This window comes from Salvelinus fontinalis, chromosome 25 (genome assembly GCF_029448725.1).
Source record: "Salvelinus fontinalis isolate EN_2023a chromosome 25, ASM2944872v1, whole genome shotgun sequence".
NCBI lineage: Eukaryota > Metazoa > Chordata > Actinopteri > Salmoniformes > Salmonidae > Salvelinus > Salvelinus fontinalis.
Window position 1 is genome coordinate 12,378,433 of NC_074689.1, and position 25,027 is coordinate 12,403,459.

The 25,027-nt window shown below is 39.8% G+C and overlaps 1 protein-coding gene across 1 annotated transcript; it reads right to left on the bottom strand.

The window, feature by feature from the left end:
* Positions 1–382: 382 nt before the first annotated feature.
* Positions 383–20,299, bottom strand: LOC129822849 (integrin beta-1-like). Its single transcript, XM_055881303.1, has 15 exons — positions 20,233–20,299; positions 16,532–16,617; positions 16,039–16,258; positions 15,395–15,565; positions 10,898–11,103; positions 10,262–10,417; positions 8,477–8,572; positions 6,642–6,731; positions 6,262–6,402; positions 5,856–6,058; positions 4,225–4,463; positions 3,702–3,924; positions 1,891–2,123; positions 1,417–1,555; positions 383–500 (listed from the first exon to the last, which is right to left on the bottom strand). The coding sequence occupies exons 1-14, from the start codon at positions 20,297–20,299 to the stop codon at positions 1,482–1,484; spliced, it is 2,205 nt and encodes a 734-aa protein (XP_055737278.1). The 3' UTR covers positions 383–500; positions 1,417–1,481.
* Between the last annotated feature and the right edge of the window lie 4,728 nt (positions 20,300–25,027).

Genomic DNA, 25,027 nt, shown 5'->3' on the forward strand with positions numbered 1-25,027 from the left:
TGGGATGTTGACATGATCAGTTAAATCAAAGCTACTGTAGATGTAATGTGATTTGAAGTCATTTTATCTGTGGCCAATGACCTTGAGCCTTCTTGGATGGGCACTTCTAATGTAACTCTATGACAGCACCCAAGGGGCTTGAATTTCTTTGCTCTACCCGTAGATTTTGAGGTGACGTAATGTCCCCATGAGTGACAGAACACTGAGCCAATCACTGCACAACTAGAGAACATTACCAACCCCTATGTTCCGTATTTTCCACTGCCTGCCGTACCGCCACAGAAAGCACCAACATTTTGGAGCTGCCTTACTCAAGAAACCAAAAAAGAGACCATGTTTGTATGCAGCTTTATTAACTCAATGACACTTTTTTTGTACATTGTTTGCAAACTGATATGTGACATGTATTAATGCCAAAATAACATGCAAAACAGGCAAACGGGTGGAGCTTGCCTGCCCTGAATAACGGGTCGCCACTGCTTGTAGATAGGGTTTTCGCCCTGGAAGGCACAAGAGAAACAAGGAGAAAACATTAGAATTGTAATGTACAGTCAGTCATACTATATCTGTCACATAACATGTCAGTCGTGTGAACACAGCTGCAACAAATTAGGAAAAAACACCACAGCAAAATCCGAGCCATCCATTTAGAATATCAAATGATTATGAAGCATTCTTTGGACAGATCTTTCCAACTGATCGTGCTATCACCTGGATACGTTGCTGTCATTGTGAGTGAGCATTTGTGTTGTCATCCAGGGAACACTTTTAAAAGAAATATCAACAAACGTCACAGTCACAACATGCCATTTCCATCATACTGTAGAATTAAATATGATATAAATACTACACGTGACCACCTGTTAATACTTACCTCCATTTAAACTACTAACAGAGGGGACAGCTTGTGTTGACCAACAAAACAATAGATATTATTGTGGGTTTTAATATCCCCTCATATGGATCTTTCTGCACAGTTTCATCAACTGTCTTATTTGGCCCAAAGAGACCAAATGCATGCCAGAAATAATGAGATGGATGAAATAGTGACAGTTTACAGTATGTTGACAAACACAAACATATAAACAAACAGGAAACCCATGCAGGAAAACAGAGGAGAGGAAAAGTAAATACAAACTTATAGAACCACAGCTTTATGTCCATAGTTCGGGTTCTGGAACTTATTAATAGGACTCTTGTAAATGGGATTCTCTTGCTATGGGTTGAGAGACTGGGACAGAAAATTAAGAACAGGAAACAGAGAATGAAATGAAAAGCATAGGTGAAGACAAATGAGAAGGAATGAAACAATGATATGACAAAGAAGTGAAAAAATGAATCCCCTGAAAAAGGGGTATTTCTACATCAGGATCCAAGACTCAGAGGTTGATCATCTCCCTTTGAAAATCATCTTACCGTGCTGGTTATATTCCCCTTTAATATGTAACAAGTCAGGTCAGTCTGCTCTCTCATACAGTCATTTAGGTCTGGTGTCTTCTCCATGTACCATAATGAGAGGATCCAGAAGCCTCAGTGGGGATGATGTCAGGGCATTCTGGAACACAGGCAGGAAACACACAGCCAGGAACATTCAGTTATCCCAACTTTTATTTATTTATTTAACCAGGCAAGTCAGTTACTGTAAGAACAAATGCTTATTTACCATAAAGTCCTTCCTGATTTGCATTATATCTAGGCCCAGGAACTTTACCTGACCCTGTAAGCTGACCAGGAAAAACTTCAAGTTGAAACTAGAATTTTTCCTAGTCAGGTCAAAAACTCCTAGCTCTAATCACAAACGACTCAATAGACAAACAAATAACCTACTTTTTCACTCTGTAATATCCTCCGTCACAATGACATAGTAGGCTGTATGTAATATGCTCTCACCTAGTGTTTCAACCACATGGACCTCCTTCTCTGTCTTGTTGTTGACAGCGTAGGTGTAGTAGAACCAGCAGTCGTTGGCATCCCTCTCCTTACAGTGCATCAGGGGGAAGGCCTGTCCTGGCTGAGGCAGCTTGTCCCTGTCCTTCACCTTGATCAGGTTGAAGTAGCTACAGTCTCTCTCACACGTGTCCTTCTTCTCCCCCGTCCCAAAGGCCCTGCACTGAACACACTCCCTGTGGAAGACAGGACATTGACATGTAACTCTGTACAGATGGAGTAACACATGCAGGTAGTCTCGCATTGGGATGCTTGCTAGACTTGTGACATATTCACTACTGTAATGCAAGAAAGCTGGATATTGAGGTTCCACCCCACATGCAGGTGTTTGTAGTGGACAATGCTGTACCCTTCCCACCACTACTGGTTTTAAATATCACAGTTGTGTCTAGACTGTTCATTGGTCCCCTTTCTTGGAATTATCAGAAGAAAGTAAACAAAGGTCACAATAATAATAGAGGTTAAGACAGATAAAGGAAGACATCTCTTTATGCCTACTTAAAAGGTTAAGAGGCATTAAATTCAGGCTGAGGAAAAAGACAAGGAACCAGTCCCGCAAATAATAATACATTTAAAAAAAGCAGAATTCCTTTCAACCATCACAACAAACCTTTATGTAATCCACACATAACATTCCCAGAGGGAAATACAGCATATAAAGCGGTTCAATTCACAATTCTACATATACATTTTCAGAAACGTTAGCTTTTATTGTTTAAAGAAATTCTGAAAGAGATTGGTGTGGCATAGGGTTAATCATGGCATAGGGTTAATCATGGCACAGGGTTGATCATGGCACAGGGTTAATCATGGCACAGGGTTAATCATGGCACAGGGTTAATCATGGCACAGGGTTAATCATGGCACAGGGTTAATCATGGCACAGGGTTAATCATGGCACAGGGTTAATCATGGCACAGGGTTAATCATGGCACAGGGTTAATCATGGCACAGGGTTAATCATGGCACAGGGTTGATCATGGCACAGGGTTAATCATGGCACAGGGTTAATCATGGCACAGGGTTGATCATGGCACAGGGTTAATCATGGCACAGGGTTAATCATGGCACAGGGTTAATCATGGCACAGGGTTAATCATGGCACAGGGTTAATCATGGCACAGGGTTAATCATGGCACAGGGTTAATCATGGCACAGGGTTAATCATGGTACAGGGTTGATCAATGACATAGGTGTAGTATTTGTTTAAAATCTATCACTTGATGGTTTCATTTCAGAGAGACAAATAATCATGTTTTTTTTAAAGAACTGTACAAATGATACATTTGTGACATCAAAAATGTATACAGTAATATGAGATGTCTGTAAAAAATGTACATTTGATATTTTAGTCATTTAGCAGATACTGTTAGTCACTTTTGATAAGAGTAAGTGCATTCATCTTAAGATAGCTAGTTGAGACAACCACATATCACAGTCAAATATACAGGATACGAACATTCCATTCCAGCCAAACAATGGACAGACAGGACCTGAGCATACATTTGCATTGTGGTTTACAAAAAAATACATTTTTCATCTAAAATCTATGAATAAAAACACCTGAGAACAGTAATATTTTACACACACATGAAGGTACCCATAAGGAATCATTTCTGATGTAAAAACAGAAATGTGAATTTTTTTCAATATAGCGTTTTGGAAATAAACTCGTTGTATATTGTTGTTTTCTGCATAGTTAAAACAGAATAAAATAAACAAATACAATTCATCCATTTATTTATTCAACTCACTTGTGTTCTGCGCAGACCCCTGGACAGGTAGGACAGATCTCACAGCTGGGGCCCTGGAACTTTGGGTCAGTACACTTGCAGGCGCCACACTCACAGGTGCCTCGTCCGTTACAGATCTGCTTGTTGGAAGCCAGGCAGGTCGTGGTGTCCAGAGAACAGTCACATGCACTGCCTGTCCAGTTGGCATCACATATACACACCCTGCACTCACAGTGACCATGTCCTGCCACAACACAACACACAGGGTCAGAGATGATCCTCTAAAGTTCAAACATCATTTCATATTATAGATAATATTCTAGATTAGAGATGAAATTAAGCTAAATTGAACACGGTAAATCTCATTTCGTAAAAGGCGATGTCTGATTTGATCAACTGATCTCTAATTTAATTGGGAAATCACCCATTACGCCACAAACACAGAGGTAGTTTGTGTTCTGAGGAAGATGTTCCACAGGTCTTGACCGTCATTTCACAGCAAACACAATCTTTATTGATCATCCAATGAACTGAACTCACGTACCTCCACAGAGTTTGTTGTTGGCGCGGTCACAGTAGAAGTTGTCACACTCGCAGAACATCCCGCTGTAGCGTTCCTCTGGGTTCACTCTCTTCTTACACTCACAGGTTCCACACACACAGTCTCCGTTGTTGCTGCAGATGTCTGTACCGTTGTCTTTACGGCAGCTCTTATCCAGGTCTTCGCTGGTCACCTCGTTGGTGCTGCACTCACACTGTCTACCAATACGGCCCTTATTGCACCTGACAGATCATAAAGGAAATCTAATGCTATTAACAACAAGGGAGGACTGCATAAAAGACTGCCTATGTACAAATATTCACATGCAAACAGTCACATGCTAATGGCCCATAGAAATAGATTTACAACACATTATAAAGTGCATTCGGAAAGTATTCAGATAAGGAATTTTCCACATTAGTCTTAATCTAAAATTGATTCAATTGTTTTCCCCCCCTCATCAATCTACACACAATTCCCCATAATGAAAAAGCTAAAACTGTTTAGACATTTTTGTAAATGTATTAATAATTTCAAAGATTTCTGTACTTTTCTCCATTCATCTTTCCCTCGATCCTGACTAGTCTCCCAGTCCATGCCGCTGAAACACCCCCACAGAATGATGCTGCCACCACCATGCTTCAACGTAAGGATGCTGCCAGGTTTCCTCCAGACGTGATGCTTGGGATTCAGGCCAAAGAGTTCAATCTTGGTTTCATCAGACCGGATAATCTTGTTTCTCATGGTCTGAGAGTCCTTTGGGTGCCTTTTGGTAAACTCCAAGCCTTGTCAAGTGCCTTTTAATGAGGAGTGGCTTCTGTCTGGCCACTCTACCATAAAGGCGTGATTGGAGGAGTGCTGCAGAGATGGTTGTCCTTCTGGAAGGTTCTCCCATCTCCACAGATGAACTCTGGAGCTCTGTCAGAGTGACTATCGGGTTCTTGGTCACCTCCCTGACCAAGGCCCTTCTTCCCCGATTGCTCAGTTTTGGCGGGTGGCCAGCTCTAGGAAGTCTTGGTGGTTCCAATATTCTTCCATTTAAGAATGATGGAGTCCACTGTGTTCTTGGGGACCTTCACTGCAGGACTTTTTTGGTACCCTTCCCCAGATCTGTGCCTCGACACAATCCTGTCTTGGAGCTCTACGGACAATTCCTTCGACCTCATGGTTTGGTTTTTTTTCTGACATGCACTGTCAACTGTGGGACCTTACATAGACAGGTGTGTGCCTTTCCAAATCATGTCCAGTCAACATCTCAAGGATGATCAATGGAAACAGGATGCACCTGAGCTCAATTTTGTGTGTCTCATAGCAATGGGTCTAAATACTAATGTAAATAAGGTATCTGTTTTTTTGTTTTAATAAATGTAAAACATTTCTAAAAACGTGTTTTTGCTTTGTCATTATTGGGCATTGTGTGTAGATTGATGACGGGAAAAAAATGTGTAATCCATTTTAGAATAAGGCTGTAACATAACAAAATGTGGAAAAGGGGAAGGGGTCTGAATACTTTCCGAATGCACTGTATATACAGTATCAAATATCAAAATGTATCTCTATGCCATGGAAATGATTACAATATGGAAGGTGAATAAGGGTTAAGATCTTCTGCTAGTGAAACATAAGTGCCTTACCTGCAGGCTCCACATTCATATGTCCCGTTGCCATTGTGGCAGATCTCACTGTTCTCAATGCCATCTTTGTGACAGTCACACTCGCAGATGAAGTTCAGAGTGATCTCCACCTCCTCATTGAACCCTAGGGGCTTGATCTTGATGGTCTCTGGTTTGCCCATTTTAGGACACTGCTTAGATGTGATGCTTATGGTGAAAGACACCTACAGATCAGGGATGAAGGGATACATTCACACACAAGGCATAATAATCACATTTTGTAATAAAAACAATGACCATGACAACTCAGACACCTACAGATACTGAAAACATTATCTTTACTTGATAAGCTAAAATAACTGAACCAGAAAGATTGAAAAAATGTAGAATAGAAAACATTCAATGGCGTGTTGTTTTGGTTTCTCACCTCGTCACCGATGGAGATATTGGAGCATTTTCTTCCCATCTCTCCCTCACCAGTCACTCCGTTCTTGCAGCGTGACTGGTACATTATGGTCACTCCCTCTGGTAGCTTGCTGTTCTCCAGAATCACCTCTGAGGAAAGAGACTAGCACATAAAGAACAACAATTAGCCCTTTGTACACTATATACAACATTTTCAGTAGGCTTCAGTTTTACAAAAGCAGATTTTTGACTATTCCCATAGAAAGATCAGTTCAGAAAGAGAGATGTGATGACTTAACAATAGCAGCAGCATGGTTTTGCCAACTATTTTAAGGATGAAAGTTAGATAGTGTGCAGAAGTGCATCTTCTCCAGTAACTAAACCAATCCAATCTATACTTACATTGTAGGCATCAATAATGAGGTTGATAACGTTGCTGGAGTTAGCAGAGAGTGTCCCCACCGCAGATTTAGGAATGAGATTCTTTAACTCCTGAGAGAGAAAACACAATACACTAAATGATCATGTACTAGTATGTCAATAGGAATCCTGTCAATCTCTAAATACTCACCAGAAAAGTCTAGAGCAAAACAGTTCTGTCATGTTTTACCTGACCCGTTTAGATTGCTGAGTAGTTTGATTGTGGTCTTGCATCACATAGTGGTAAGGTCTGAATCTAAAGTTACAACTTTTTGCAGTGTTGTGAGGTTCTATATTCAGAGATCAAATCAAAGTTTATTTGTCACCTGCTCCGAATACAACAGGTGTAGACCTTACAGTGAAATGCTTACTTACAGGCTCTAACCAATAGTGCAAAAAAGGTATTAGGTGAACAATAGGTAAGTAAAGAAATAAAACAACAGTAAAAAGACAGTGACAAATAACAGTAGCGAGCCTGTATACAGACACCGGTTAGTCAGGCTGATTGAGGTAGTATGTGCATGTAGATATGGTTAAAGTGACTATGCATATATGATGAACAGAGAGTAGCCCGGTTAGCCAATGCGCGGGAGCACTGGTTGGTCGGGCCAATTGAGGTAGTATGTACATGAACGTATAGTTAAAGTGAATATGCATATATGATAAACAGAGAGTATCAGCAGCGTAAAATAGGGGTTGGGGGGGGGGGCACACTATGCAAATAGTCCGGGTAGCCATTTGATTACCTGTTCAGGAGTCTTATGGCTTGGGACTAAAATCTGTTGAGAAGCCTTTTTGTCCTAGACTTGGCACTCCGGTACCGCTTGCCAACAGTCTATGACTGGGGTGGCTGGGGTCTTTGACAATATTTAGGGCCTTCCTCTGACACCGCCTGGTGTAGAGGTCCTGGATGGCAAGCAGCTTAGCCCCAGTGATGTACTGGGCCGTACACACTACCATCTGTAGTGCCTTGCGGTCGGAGGCCGAGCAAATTGCCGTAACAGGCAGTGATGCAACTGGTCAGGACGCTCTCGATGTTGCAGCTGTAGAACCTTTTGAGGATCTCAGGACCCGACCCAGGTTTTGTCGTGCCCTCTTCACAACTGTCTTGGTGTGTTTGGACCATTCTAGTTTGTTGTTGATGTGGACACCAAGGAACTTGAAGCTCTCAACCTGCTCCACTACAGCCATGTCGATGAGAATGGGGGCATGCTCGGTCCTCATTTCCCTGTAGTCCACAATCATCTCCTTAGTCTTGGTTATGTTGAGGGATAGGTTGTTATTCTGGAACCACCCTAGTGCAAGTCTGCATCCCAAATGGCACTCAATCCCTACATAGTCCACTACTAATATCGGGAATAGGGTGCCATTTGGGATGCATCGTGTAATCAACTAAATGAGAACGCCATTCTGCCGAGGTTGACAGATATTGTCCAAACATTGGACTGATGGGGATATGATAAAAGGTCATTACGGAACTCCAGACAGACTTCTAATTGGCTTGAAAAGCACTAGAGTGCAGCAGGGAACATTCAAAGGTTGCTGCCCAAATGGAACCCTATTCCCTACAAAGTGCAGTATTATTGACCTGGGCCCATAGGGATCTCGTCAAAAGTAGTTCACTTTTTAGGGAACATGGTGCCATTTGGGAAACAACCAGAGATCCAAAGAGATGCTACTGGTAACAAGGAGCAGATGCTGCTCTTCAAAGTGTTGGGCTTCTTCTAACCTACAACAGACAAGCACAGGAAATTTAAAAGAAGAAAATGTTTTCCACACGCACGTCCACGCACGCACACGCCACACACACAACTGACCATGTACACAGGCTGGAACTCCTCTGTGATGGCAAAGATCGTCTGGATGTTGTTGTCGCTAAGTTTCTGAACCAGGTGAGCGATGGAGGGGTGGTCCTGTTACAGGGAGACAATGAGGAAGTAAGTACAGGTACCAGGTAAGCCCTTTGATGACATCACTAAGGGCAAGTAGCCCATTCCCTTAAAATCTGGTCATATTCAAAATACAGACCACACAGAAGACTAGAAAGAAAAGTCACAATACATAGGAGTGCATCATTATAATACATATCGCATTATTACACTACATAGTGCATTACTATAATGCATAGTGCATTATTATACTACATAGTGTATTATTATACTACATAGTGTATTACAATAATGCATTACTATAATACATAGTGCATTATTATACTACATAGTGTATTACTATACTACATAGTGTATTACTATAATGCATAGTGTATTATTATACTACATAGTGCATTACTGTAATGTATAGTGCATTATTATACTACATATCGCATTATTATACTACATATCGCATTATTATACTACATAGTGTATTACTATACTACATAGTGTATTACTATACTACATAGTGTAATATTATACTACATAGCGCATTACTATAATACATAGCGTATTACTATAATACATAGTGCATTATTATACTACATAGTGCATTACTATAATGCATAGTGCATTATTATACTACATAGTGTATTATTATACTACATAGTGTATTACAATAATGCATTACTATAATACATAGTGCATTATTATACTACATAGTGTATTACTATACTACATAGTGTATTACTATAATGCATAGTGTATTATTATACTACATAGTGCATTACTGTAATGTATAGTGCATTATTATACTACATATCGCATTATTATACTACATATCGCATTATTATACTACATAGTGTATTACTATACTACATAGTGTATTACTATACTACATAGTGTAATATTATACTACATAGCGCATTACTATAATACATAGCGTATTACTATAATACATAGTGCATTATTATACTACATAGTGCATTACTATAATGCATAGTGCATTATTATACTACATAGTGTATTATTATACTACATAGTGTATTACAATAATGCATTACTATAATACATAGTGCATTATTATACTACATAGTGTATTACTATACTACATAGTGTATTACTATAATGCATAGTGTATTATTATACTACATAGTGCATTACTGTAATGTATAGTGCATTATTATACTACATATCGCATTATTATACTACATATCGCATTATTATACTACATAGTGTATTACTATACTACATAGTGTATTACTATACTACATAGTGTATTACTATACTACATAGTGTAATATTATACTACATAGCGCATTACTATAATACATAGCGTATTACTATAATACATAGTGCATTATTATACTACATAGTGTAATATTATACTACATAGTGCATTACTATAATGCAGTGCATTATTATACTACACAGTGTATTATTATACTACATAGTGCATTACTATAATGCATAGTGCATTATTATACTACACAGTGCATTATTATACTACACAGTGTATTATTATACTACACAATGTATTATTATACTACACAGTGTATTATTATACTACACAGTGTATTATTATACTACATAGTGTAATATTATACTACATAGTGTAATATTATACTACATAGTGCATTACTATAATACATAGTGCATTATTATACTGCATAGTGTATTACTATAATACACAGTGCATTATTATACCACATAGTGTATTACCATACATACATAGTAGTGGCTCACTGTGTACATGTTGTTCTCCAGGTGGCATTTCCCATCGTTGGGCAAAACTATCCCTCCCAGTTTCCCGTCTCCAGCAAAGTGGAAGCCAGCATCAGTGGAGAACACCAGCAGACGGGTGACGTTCCTCCAGCCAATGTGCTCCTGGGGAAGGGAGGGAGAGAGGGAGGCCTATTAAAACTTGTAAAAATTAACCACAAACAGAAAAAGGACACAGCCTACAGAAATACCAGAGAACAAAATTACAAGACTTACAAAAGATTCAGGAAGTATATATCAAAATCTATGAACAACTATGTGAGAGGTTACCCTCTTAAAACAGCAGTTTAGCACCCTAGAGTGAATTAACTCTCAAACATTTTATAAAAAGGCCTTCTCTAAGCATAGACACATTAAGCCTTGACTCCAGCCATTCTCAAATGAGGTCAAGTACCATGAGACAGTCAATATAAAGCCCTGATAAAAGTATTATTGGAACTTTATGGGCTGGTTTTCTGGACAGATATCAAGCCTAGTCCTGGAGTAAAAAGTAAGCTCAACGGAGAAAGCTTTTCAGTCCTGGACTAGGCTTGATCTATGTCCGGGAAACTATCCCTAAATATGACATAAAAACATATTACTTACACCACACACAGCCACTTGCATGATGGCATCGAAGCCTCCCTCTGATGAGTCCAGGTTTCCATCGATCTGCTGTTCACCAACCAGGGTGTTAAACTCCTGTCCATTGCTGGTCAGCGTCAGGAGGTTCTTATAGCTGAAGGGACTGGTGCAGTTCTGGTCCCCAGTACAGGGGTTCAGCAGCTTCTTCTCTACAAAGGAACCAAAACCTAGAAGAAGAAGAGATCCATCCCATATATAAACTGTATTGTTAGGGAGACGGGACACCAATTTGTTAAACTTCAAAACGTCTATACTAAGATCAAACCGGAAATCTTTATGGGCATTATGGGTATTGTAGTACAGTAGTGTTTGGAGGATATATTGGCATTCAAACCATGCCAATATATCCACTCAACACCGGCTTTGAGGGCTTTATCACTTTTATACCAGGGGTTACCAACATATTAAAATAATGATTGATAGATCTTCATTAAAAATGTTTTTTTTTAATGAATTCATTCGTACTATGTCACCCTTCCACAAGATATAGGCCCGACACAAATCTAGGGTTGCTACCTAAGCCGGCTGGTCGTTCATTCTATCGGTTTGGTTGAGACTTGACCCAGTCGTTCAGTCTTTATGTTCTGTATGGACGCGACCCAGTCGTTCGTTCTTAATGTTCCATTGCCATACTGGCTGGTAACGTTCTTATCCCTTGCTTGCTAGCTAGCCAACTACGGGTAACTTACAGTCAAGTCAAAAAGTGCATCCAGATTAACAGCAAATTTGCTGGATTTGTATAAACTGTTTTCTAGTGACATTTATCTGGTTACAACCATAACAATGAGGTAATGAGGCGTGATTTCGCCTGGCATAGAAAATGTGCTTACTTGTCAGGACAGTGTTGTTCAGAGGAGCTAGCCAACAACACAGCTAACACAATCACTTCAAACTGAAGCTGGAAAGACTTTAGTTTTACCTTTTTTTCAATTTACATTTCTTTGTATATATCTTATACTTCCTCCCAATCCCGGATCCGGGAGCACCCCCATCAGTAAAAAAGCTGACTAGCATAGCCTAGCATAGCGTCACAAGTAAATACTAGCATCTAAATATCATTAACTTCTTGCCACTAGGGGGGTGCCATTTCGACATAGTACAAATTCGTTTCCAAATTAAACTGCCTCGTACTCAATTCTTGCTCGTACAATATGCATATTATTATTACTATTGGATAGAAAACACTCTAGTTTCTAAAACCGTTTGAATTATATCTGTGGGTGAAACAGAACTCGACTTAGAGCAATTTTCCTATGTGTATGTCAGAATGCAGAATTTTGCTGGCTGTTCTGAGACCTGTGTATTAATTTGCCTGTCCTCTATTGGTTGAGATGCACTGCATACGCCTTCCCCTGGTTGTTAGCGAATAGGGAGACTTGAAATGGAGTTTCTACGTAGTTCCCAAAGTTTATAAATTGCTTGGGAAATAGGTGGCTCTTTCTTTTCACCCTCGCTCTGGCGCAGTAAGGACCTTGGGACGTTCTTTTGGAAACATCGGTTATAGGTCTTTGACATTTCCGGCTGTGTTTTTATTCGATATAGGCTTTAAAGACATCATAATCTTGTTATTTTGAACCGAATTATATCAGTTTATGTCAGTACATTGCGATTTTCGGGTATTTATTTCCTTGGCGCTGTAGGATTTTGGGTATCTCTCTCTTTCGTGCTAATGTTTACTGCTAATTGCAACTCTGAAGACGACGTTCTCCAACCTAGCAACGATTATTTTGGACAAATGACACCCATCCCAAGATTCTGATGAGAGTTCATCGAAAAGTAAGAACTATTTATGCTGATAATTCATTGTTCTGTTGAAAAAAGTAAAATGCATGAGACGCCATTTCTGGCAGTGTAGCCTTGCGTTATCGCAGCCTGTATTGCGCAGTAAGGTTAATTTTAAAAATGTAATTCAGCGATTGCATTAAGAACTAATTTGTCTTTCAATTGCTGTCCAACCTGTATTTTTTTAGTCAAGTTTATGAATAGTTTTCGATAAGTATAGGTGCCGTTCCAAGATGGCGCCGGACAGATTGCTTGATATTTTGGACACTATTCTCAATGTATAAGCACGATTTGTGCCGCTAAATATGCACATTTTCGAACAAACTCTATATGAATTGTGTAATATGATGTTACAGAACTGTCATCTGAAGAATTCTGAGAGGGTTAGTGAAAAAATTAATATATTTTGGTGGTTTATACGTTATAGTTATTTTTGCCTTGAATCAATGCTGGTGTGATGCTCGCTATTGTGCTAAGCTAATATAACGCTATATTGTGTTTTCGCTGTAAAACACTTAGAAAATCTGAAATATTGTCTTGATTCACAAGATCTGTGTCTTTCATCTGCTGCACGCTGTGTATTTTTAAGAAATGTTTTATGATGAGTAATTAGCTAATACACGATGGTCTCTGTAGTTATTCTAGTCGTTTTAGTGAGAGTTGTGATGGGGGCTGCAATGGTAAACTATGATTTATACCTGAAATATGCACATTTTTCTAACAAAACCTATGCTATACAATAAATATGTTATCAGACTGTCATCTGATGGTTGTTTCTTGGTTAGTGGCTATTTATATCTTTATTTGGTCGAATTTGTGATAGCTGCTGATGCAGTAAAAAAAATGGTGGAGTATGGAACTGGTGTCTTTTGCTAACGTGGTTAGCTAATAGATTTACATATTGTGTCTTCCCTGTAAAACATTTTAAAAATCAGAAATGATGGCTTTCAAGATGTGTATCTTTCATTTGGTGTCTTGGACTCCCAATAGCCACTAACCAAGAAACAACTTCATCAGATGACAGTCTGATAACATATTTATTGTATAGCATATGTTTTGTTAGAAAAATGTGCATATTTCAGGTATAAATCATAGTTTACCATCACAACTCTCACCAAAGCGACTAGAATAACTACAGAGAGCAACGTGAATTACCTAAATACTCATCATAAAACATTTCTGAAAAATACACAGCGTACAGCAAATGAAAGACAAAGATCTTGTAAATCCAGCCAATATTTCAGATTTTTTAAGTGTTTTACAGCGAAAACACAACATAGCATTATATTAGCTTACTACAATAGCCAACCACACAACAGCTTTGATTCAAGCCAAAAATAGCGATAACGTATAAACCAGCAAAATACATTAATTTTTTCACTAACCTTCTCAAACTTCTTCAGATGACAGTCCTATAACATCATATTACACAATACATATAGAGTTTGTTCGAAAATGTGCATATTTAGCGGCACAAATTGTGGTTATACAATATGAATAGTAGCCAAGCTGCCAACAAAATGTCGGGAGAAATCTTGGGAGAGGCACTTATTCTAATCGATAACTAATCATAAACTTGACAAAAAAATACAGGTTGGACAGCAAATGAAAGATACATTAGTTCTTAATGCAATCGCTGTGTTAGATTTTTAAAATTAACGTTACTACAACATACAGCGTGCGTTAAAGCGAGACCGCACCTAGATTAATGGCAGAATATGAGTTCTACATTTTTCAACAGAACAACGAATTAACATCATATATAGTTCTTACTTTTTGATGAACTCCCATCAGAATCTTGGGCAAGGTGTCCTTAGTCCAAAAGAATCGTTGCTTGGTTGTAGATTGTCCTCTTCAACGTTCGAATTAGCAGTAAACATTAGCCATGTGGCAAAGACGTGTCCGACTCACTAAAACGCAGTACAAATAAATATCCGAAAATCGCAATATACCGATATAAACTGATATAACTCGGTTTAATATAACAACATTATGATGTCTTTAACACCTATATCAAATAAAAACAGAGCCGGATATATCTAAGAGCTATAAAGGGAGCTTTCTATCACGACAGCCAGAGATCCTTTCTGCGTCAGAGCGAAGAGGACAAAGGGAGTACACCACGTTGCCAGGCCATTTATAAGCTCTCAGATCTGCCTAGAAACACCATTTCAATTCTCACTATTCGCTGACATCCAGGGGAAGGCATATGCAGTGCATCTCAACCAATAAAAGACAGGCAAATTAATAAACTGACCTGAGAACAGCTTGCAGAATTCAGCACTCTCACATCCTCATAGGAAAAATGCTCCAACTCGAGTTCTGTTTTACTCACAGATATAATTCAAACGGTTTTAGAAACTAGAGAGTGTTTTCTATCCAATAGTAATAATAATATGCATATTGTACGAGCAAGAATTGAGTACGAGGCAGTTTAATTTGGGAACGAAATTATTACAAAGTGCAAACAGCACCCCCTATTGAGAAGAAGATATCCATAAAAATTATGCAAGCTGATTCATGATTTTGACTGGCTGAGAAACGCTGCCTCTGTCTGTCTCGTCTCAACACGTACATTATTATGGGACAGCTTGAGGAATATTGAAACAATGTTGCAAATGTCCGAGAGGCAGACATCCCGAATCCTCATACAACCAGGCTGATTCTCAAGCTCACCGATTCTGAAATCAGATGTGATCTTTGACATCTCCAGCACGAGCTGTGTTCCCAGGTTCTTGACGTTTTCCAGATCGTCCTTCATGGAGTAGGACAGGTCCACCAGGTAGTAGAGGTCAATGGGGCAATCCTCAGCAAGTTTGAACTTCAGGTTAAAAGACTGAGGTTCACCTGCAGTACACAGACAAATGGGCAAGGTCAAGCCGGGGACTACTGACTTGCTAACTCTGGCATATTTACATTGATGTGAACACTGAAATCTTGATTCATGTGCACCTTCCCTGTCAAATAAGGTGCTGGCCTTCACATGAAAGAGTATAAGGAACACTCCTTCCAAATCATAATAGCTAAAACACTCAAAAGAAAATGGAGGCTACTGTAACTAATCAACATAACAGTGAAAGACCACGGAGGAACAGCAGGATAAACAAAAAAGACCCTCAGCAACGCTGCGTCAACAATGGTTGTCAAGCAAGATGTTTTGGCTGAAGCAAAATGAACTAAGACTGCATCCCTAATGGCACCCAATTTCTAATATAAGGCACTACTTTTGACTAGAGCTAAAAGTAGTGCACTAAATAGGGAAAAGGGTTCAATTTGGGACGCAACCCAATTAAACATAGCAGTTCCATTTAAGTTTTTACCCGATCTGAGGCTAAGGGTGAGTTTCTGTGGCTGGATCTGTGTGATGTCCTCTGGTTGGAGTTTCCCTTCTCCCTTGTTGCGGTTGGTCACAGCCTTGTTCTTCAGGAGCCGCTGGCTGCCTCGGGGGTTCTCTACCTTGGTGGAGCTGCAACCTCTCTTCCTCAGGGACTCCAGCTCGTCACAGCGGGTCGATGTGGCCTCACCCTGCTCCAGGAACTCCTGGGAGAGAGGAGGTGTAAGTATCATGACACATTGCATTATGGCACTCAGAGGAAATCCACCCAAAAATGTAAGGTCCTTATTTTCTGAAAATGTATTTCCTACACTCCCAAGCAGGTTATAAAGGTTACAAACAATATTGCCCGACACACTCGTGTTTTAATTCCAAGGAACAGTTTAGACTCTTCAAGTTGTAATGCTGAGTCAGTGAATATTACGGTTGTGTAGCATCAATGCAGTAACAATGTTATTGGCAAATTCTTATCCACGTACTGAGTCCATGCACCAGCCACATTTCGCTCCCACTTGAATACACTCCCCACAGGATTTGGCATTAGCCTTGATGCACTCGTTCCCTTCTGGAATAGAATGGAAAAACAAAGGTTGAAAAGAAGCAAACTCATCATAGACTTCTAAAAACTAACCAGGAAATAAGCCAGAGTGTACACATTGTGTAATTTGGAAAACTGTGTGGCTCAGAGAGAACAGTAAATTGAGCCAGAGACAGAATGGAATATTCCTTTCACGTTTGTCGTAGACCAAGGCGCAGCGTGATAGGAGTACATTCTTCTTTAATAAACGAAGAACACTTAAACAAACTAACGTGAAGCTAATTACACCGAGTGCTGACATGCAACTACACATAGACAATAACCCACAAAACCAAAATGGAAAATGGCAACCTAAATAGTATCCCCAATCAGAGACAAGGATAGAAACAGCTGTCTCTGATTGGGAACCAATTCAGGCCACCATAGACCTACATTACCTAGACATACCAAAATCCTATAGATATACAAAAACCCTAGACAAGACAAAAACACACATACCCACCCTCGTCACACCCTGACCTGACCAAAATAATACAGAAAACATAGATAACTAAGGTCAGGTCGTGACAATTCCGCTGTTCCATAGTTGCATGATGTCTTCACTACTATGCTCGAAGAGATGCTCAAAGAAACATACACTGTAAACCCCAGTGTGATGTCATTACTCAACTTTTGAGGAAACCTGTAGCACTTAATATATCTGAGTACAGTTACTTAGTCATTTTGAGTGCCTTCGGAAAGCAAATCAGACCCCTTGAGTTTTTCTACATTACAGCCTTATTCTAAAATATATATATATATTTTAAATATTTTTAGCAATCTACACACAATACCCCATAATGACAAAGTGAAAACAGGTTTTTACATTTTGCAAATGTATTAAAAATAAAAAACAGAAATACCTTGTTTACACAAGTATTCCCACCCTTTGCTATGAGACTCGACATTGAGCTCAGGTGCATCCTGTTTCTATTGATCATCTTTGAGATGTTTCTACAACATCATTGGACTCTACCTGTGGTAAATTCAATTGATTGGACATGTTTGGAAAAGCACACACTTGTTTATATACGGTCCCACAGTTGAAAGTGCATGTCAGAACAAAAACCAAGCCATGAGATCAAAGGAATTGTCCGAGAGACAGGATTGTGTCGAGGCACAGATCTGGGGAAGGGTATCAAAACATTTCTGCAGTATTGAAGTTCCCCAAGAACACAGTGATCTCCATCATTCTTAAATGGAAGAAGATTGGAACCACAAGCTTCCCACAATGTTGGGTGAATTTTGGCCCATTCCTCCTGACAGAGCTGGTGTAACTGAGTCAGGTTTGTAGGCCTCCTTGCTTGCACACGCTTTTTCAGTTCTGCCCACAAATTCTCTATATGATTGAGGTCAGGGCTTTGTGATGGCCACTCCAATACCTTGACTTTGTTGTCCTTAAGCCATTTTGCCACAACTTTGGAAGTATGCTTGGGGTCATTGTCCATTTGAAACGCCCATTTGCAACCAAGCTTTAACTTCCTGACTGATGTCTTGAGATGTTGCTTCAATATATCCATGTAATTTTCCTGCATCATGATGCCATCTATTTTGTGAAGTGCACAAGTCCCTCCTGCAGCAAAGCACCCCCACAACATGATGCTGCCACTCCCGTGCTTCACGGTTGGGATGGTGTTCTTCAGCTTGCAAGCCTCGCCCTTTTTCCTCCAAACATAATGATGGACATTATGGCCAAACAGTTCTATTTTTGTTTCATCAGACCAGAGGACATTTCTTCAGTTGCAAACCGTAGTAGTTTTTTTTAATGGCGGTTTTGGAGCACTGGCTTCTAACTTGCTGAGCAGCCTTTCAGGTTATGTCGATATAGGACTCGTTTTACTGTGGATATAGATACGTTTGTACCTGTTTCCTCCAGCATCTTCACAAGGTCCTTTGCTGTTGTTTTGGGATTGATTAGCACTATTCGCACCAAAGTACGTTCATCTCTAGGAGACACAACACGTCTCCTTCCTGAGCGGTATGATCGCTGCGTGGTCCCATGGTGTTAATACTTGCATACTATTGTTTGTACAGATGAACGTGGTACCTTCAGGCGTTTGGAAATTGCTCCCAAGGATGAACCAGACTTTGAGGTCTTGGCTGATTTCTTTTGATTTTCCCATGATGTCAAGCAAAGAGGCACTGTGTTTGAAGGTAGGCCTTGAAATACATCCACAGGTACACCTCCAATTGATTCAAATGTTATCAGTTAGCTTATCAGAAGCTTCTAAAATCATGACATAATTTTCTGGAATTTTCCAAGCTGTTTAAAGGCACAGTCAACTTAGTGTATGTTAACTTCTGACCCACTGGAATTGTGATACAGTGAATTATAAGTGAAATAATCTGTCTGTAAACAATTGTTGGAAAAATTACTTGTGTCATGCACAAAGTAGATGTCCTAACCGACTTCCCAAAGCTATAGTTTGTTAACAAGAAATTTGTGGAGTGGTTAAATGACTCCAACCTAAGTGTATGTAAACTTCCGACTTCAACTGTATACTCTGTGGGTATGTGGATGTATATATATAAATATATTTACCCCAAAAATATATGGGGTATTGGAAATGATGCAGGCAATTACATTGATGGAAGCTACAATATATCTGCAATATTAAAGCTGATCTACCCCCTACAAAAAAAAGTACTAGGTAAAGGGCCTGAATACTTAAATGTGATATTTCAGTTCTGTTTTTAAATAAATTTGCTCAAATGTTTTAAAAAAACAACGTTTTTTCGCTTTGTCATTAGCGGGTGTTGTGTGTAGATTAATTAAGAAAAACATCTATTTAATACATTTTAGAATAAGGCTGTAATGTGACAACATGGAAAAAGTCAAGGGGAATACTTTCCAAATGCACTGTACATACAAAAACACATATATTAATTATTTTATTTGTATTTTTATCTACCTGCAGTAGATTGTGTTATCATAAATAAAAACGTTTAGTTGATGTGACTTCTCATTATCCCCCACGTTGAAATCGGGGAGGGAACTGTGGATCTGTAACACATCAGACAGTACTGGCCCGATTTTGACAAAACTTGGGTGGATGACGTGTCTTGCCACAGAGATACGGCATTTAGAAAGTTACACTGATTGGCCTAAACCGGGAGCTATAGTAATTAACTGAAATGTGTTAGTCACACACAATCTCAATTTGCTCAAGGGGGTCACTGCATCATTTGTGTGGGATGACATGTTTGCTGTCGGCTTATTTGGTTTTGAGTCAGGACAACTTAAACATTTTAAGAAATAATGACTTTTCATTGACTTTGAGATCAACTTACTTGAAGTATTTGAGTAAAAATGTCTTGGGGTTTACAGTGTAGGTGGAGCTGCTTCTTCTTCTGACTAATGACATCATTACATTACAGCAGCTCAGTTGGGGTCGGCTCACCCTTGCGGTACATCAGGCAGTTAATCACTATTCTGTACTGTATATTTATGATGCGGCTTAGTAGAAATATATTATGATTAGATGATGTACTGTGTAGTCAGTGTACAGAAACAGAATACTGTTGAGGGTTGATTTTGTCTAACAAGGTGGAAATTACAGTAAGTAAAGCAGAAACTTGAGATAAGATGGAGAATAATCTTACCTTGCTGAGCACTGCTGAAACAAATGACTCCTAACAACGTTGAAATCAGAAGTAGTTTCAGGTCCATCTGAAAAAAATGTAATGTGTGAGGATACAGTAAAGGTGGAGGTGAATACTGTGTTTTTGTTTACATTTCTTGTACCATAGAAGACAGACGTTGTGAATGTATTTACATTTGTAGTACCATAGAATGCATGAGGCTTGGTGATCTAATGCATACATTCTTGACAAAAAGGACCAGTTAACTGATATAGCCTTAGGGCCCAGAGTTCTTCCTGGTCAGGTGGTCACATGGTCTGAACACCTATATATTATAGATATAATCAGTAACTGTATTATCTCATGACATGGGCCATTACTCTACTTATGCTCCCATGTAAGCTGTGGTTCTCTAATGGTCCATTTAACAAGAGAAGTCAGAGTGTATTTAGTCTCCCTGTCGTTAAGGAGGGTTGAGCTGGGGACTGAGTGTAAAACGGGGAATGATTCATTGACCTGAGTCATCAAAGGTTGTGTGTGTGTACCGGATGCGGATCGATATACATTGCAGGAAGACTTTTGACCCTATAGAGCCTAGCTCGGCTATTTACAGGAGGGAGGGAGGGAAGGAGGGAGGGAGGGAGGGTGATGGAGAAGGAGGTAATGAGAGGGAGGGGAGACTGCAGGCTAGTGAAGGAAGAAGAATGCCATGTGAGAGGAGGTTGTTTTATTGAATTAGCTCCTGACTGTTATCCTGTGATACACTGAGAATAGCAGACCTCTGCCTCCCTGCCATCAGATAGTTTATTACCTCCCATTATAACCAGGTCTTTTACAGATAGCCTAGAGAGAAATCAGCCTCAATGTTTAGAGGTACAGCTTAAACAGAAGACATGGGTGAGGGGACAATGCTACTACGCTGATGGAGAAGAGATAAGCACAGCATCCATGACACAATCCCTTAAGGTGGAGAAGGGGGTTGAGAGTGCACCAATGTGGAGAATTCACTAGAAACTTCCTGTCTCAGTACAACAGACCAACCCTAGCGAGTTTAGTAGGGATGCATCCTATTCCTTTGGGATGCAGACTGAGCTGGTAGCCTACAGGACAATCCTCTGCATTGTCTCTCTACCGAGGCCATCCATCCAACACAGAACTGCTAATCACCAGCATGATGTCCTAACATCAATGCACATAGTTAACATTAAGGATAGAAGGGCTAGTGATGAGGAAGCTCAAGAGGAATTCTCCCCCATTTTACAGTGGTGGGAAGCTGTCATAGGACCAAAATATATACCCCTGGCCTGTCAATGACAGCTAACACTACACAGTTACTGCACTGAGGGTGCTGTGCTCGTCTGTATGTTGTTGTTTGTATGTGTATGTTTTGTAAAAATATATATATAAGAAAAAGAATGCTTGTGCATTCTCAGCACAGGACGTGGTGAGAAATAAGTTCTGGCAGTCAGTACTGTATGGTGTTGAGTGAAGCATTCCTTGGCACCTCGTGTGTGTGTGTGTGTGTGTGTGTGTGTGTGTGTGTGTGTGTGTGTGTGTGTGTGTGTGTGTGTGTGTGTGTGTGTGTGTCCCATCATGTTCTATATAGAGCCTAGCGGGTCTGGAGGATGAATCAGAATTAGTTGGGTAACATAGATAAATAAGATGTTTTATTTACATAATATACTTATGTGAGATACTTGTCATTAGAATGTCTCCCTTTGGACTATACTGTTGGCAGTTGCACTTTTCCCTTCTCAGCTAGGGAAAAGTCACTTGGGGCCCAGAGAGGGGAGAGGTCAGAATGGAACATTGTCTTCATATGTGAAAGTATCTGTTAAACCATGTGAAGGGATGGCGTGATTAATGGGGAACCAGTTAGTTGTCTCCACAATGTCTGTACGCCAGTCACTCCCTCCTTTTCCCATTGGGGGGAGGAGTATGGCAGTGTCTGGAACCATTGTATGTCCCCTCTGATGTTGCACATATCTTGAGATAGTATATGACCTAGAGGCTCACTCCCCTCAGTGAGCTTGTCCAGGAGTGGGGTGTACTTGAGATGAGAGTATCTAGAGTTGACAATTGATATATGCCATTGGATGAGTTGGTGTTTTTGTACTATGAAGTACCAGGAACGAGATTAGAACCTCGTCTTAGAGACCAAACTGAACAATAATTTATAGCTAATGCTATTTGGCTATGGGATACTCCTTTCTCAAGTAAAAGGCCCTTTGTGAAGTTTTCCTAAGATCTGTGGTTCGTCATGTAAGTTGAGAGAGGCGTATCTTGGCTATAAAAGATCTTGGTATTCTTTTGTAGGCACTCTCAGAATTCATTATACACTGAATTGATCTGAGAGTCAAAGGGCGATTTTAAAGCTCACATGTTATTAAAGATGAAATTTAAGTATAACTCTGACTGGTGTGTGGTCCTCATTTGGTAATACAGGAAATTGCCACGACACAGGACAGTCTTCAACTCCCAGATTAGATCAGATGGACTAGGGCCTCTGACTGACTGACTATTATTCAGTTGTTGATGAGTTGTTGACAAAACAAATTGTAAGGGGTGCGTACTGGCGGCAGAGAAGTCAGACGCAGGAGAGTAAAAACTGTGGTTCCAAAGGCGCAGTTTAATAATAAAAAACCATCGGAAACCAGAACAATCAATGAATGGGTACAAAACCCGACGCACACCAGACATAACGTGAACAAGCACTTACAATAAATAATTCCGGACAAGGACATGGGGGGAACAGAGGGTTAAATACACAACATGAAATGAATGGAATTGGAACCAGGTGTGTAGGAAGACAAGACAAAACAAATGGAAAATGAAAGGTGGACCGGCGATGGCTAGAAGACCGGTGACATTTACCGTAGAACGTCGCCCAAACAAGAAGAGGGACCGACTTCGGAGGAAGTCGTGACACAAATATCTTAGAGAAAGAGATTAAGGCAGCCTTTTGCTTTAGCTAAAAGCTTCTGCAAAGTAGTTGAACTTCACTAAACAAAGATTTGTACAAACGGCCCTGCAAACCCTTTGTCCCAGATAGAATAAACATCTGTGACCTCTGGACAGAACCAAAACCACAGCCTCTGTTGGTCCAGCACAGAGTTCCAGGGAACCATTATGTGTGAAACTATGCCTGTAAAATGCCAGCGATGGGTCAAGTTAGAAAAACAAATGGGCTGCTTCTATTCTATGAAGCTTAGCAGCTGGTGACAGGAATGCTCTTCAAGTCCTCCACTGTCAGAGGGAAAGGGACTAGTGGACAGAACGATACGTAGACCAACACAGTGGTACTGTACTAACCCCTATCGAAGACACATTATTGCTTTTAAGTTGCATCTTAAACTACATTAGTAACTTAACTTAAGAATCAGTTTCTTATACCGTAAAACGTATAAAGGTTAAGAACTTTCGTGAAAGAGCACAGTTTGAATGATATGGCAAATAGAAATCAAACCAGATGGACATCAGAAATGGATGGTAGAGGTTGAGGGTAGAGGAAGGACAGGAGTAAAAACAAACACAATAGAACTGCTGTAAAATAGATTGTGTCCATAAAATGTATATAGTATGTATAAGCTGGAAATACAGGCCTAAGCGTTGTTGTTCACTACTTTGCTTCAATTGGGGGAGGGATGGTTGGGTTGGAGGGTAATATATATATTTTTTAAGATATGTAAGTTTTGTATGTGTATATGTAAGTTTTGTAGGTGTATATGTAAGTTTTGAATGTGTAAATGTATATATTTATATGTGTATATATATACACTACTGTTCAAGATTCTGAGGTCACTTAGAAATGCCCTTGTTTTTTAAAGAAAAGCACATTTTTTGTCCATTAAAATGACATCAAATTGATCTAAAATACAGTGTAGACATTGTTAATGTTGTAAATGACTATTGTAGCTGGAAACTGCAGATTTTTTATGGAATATCTACATAGGCGTACAGAGGCCAATAATCAGCAACAATCACTCCTGTGCTCCAATGGCACGTTGTGTTAGCTAATCCAAGTTTATCATTTTAAAAGGCTAATTGATCATTAGAAAACCCTTTTGCAAATATGTTAGGGCAGCTGAAAACTGTTTAAAGAAGCAATAAAACTGGCCTTCTTTAGACTAGTTGAGTATCTGGAGATCAGTATTTGTGGGTTCGATTACAGGCTCAAAATGGCCAGAAACAAAGAACTTTCTTCTGAAACTCGTCAGTCTATTATTTTTCTGAGAAATGAAGGCTATTCCATGCGAGAAATTGCCAATAAATTGAAGATATCGTACAACGCTGTGTACTACTCCCTTCACAGAACCGAGCAAACTGTCTCTAACCAGAATAGAAAGAGGAGTGGGAGGCCCCGGTGCACAACTAAGCAAGAGGACAAGTACATTAGAGTGTCTAGTTTGAGAAACAGACGCCTCACAAGTCCTCAAGTCCCCTAAATAGTTCAACATTCACAAGGCCGCAGGGCCAGACGGGTTACTAGGACGTGTACTGCGAGCATGCGCTGACCAACTGGCAAGTGTCTTCACTGATATTTTCAACCTCTCCCTGTCCGCGTCTGTAAAACCAACATGTTTTAAGCAGACCACCATAGTGCCTGTGCCCAAGAACACTAAGGTAACCTGCCTAAACGACAACCGACCCGTAGCACTCACGTCTGTAGCCATGAAGTGCTTTGAAAGGCTGGTCATGGCTCACATCAACACCATTATCCCAGAAACCCTAGACCCACTCCAATTTGACTACAGCCAGAACAGATCCACAGATGATGTAATCTCTATTGCACTCCACACCGCCCTTTCCCACCTGG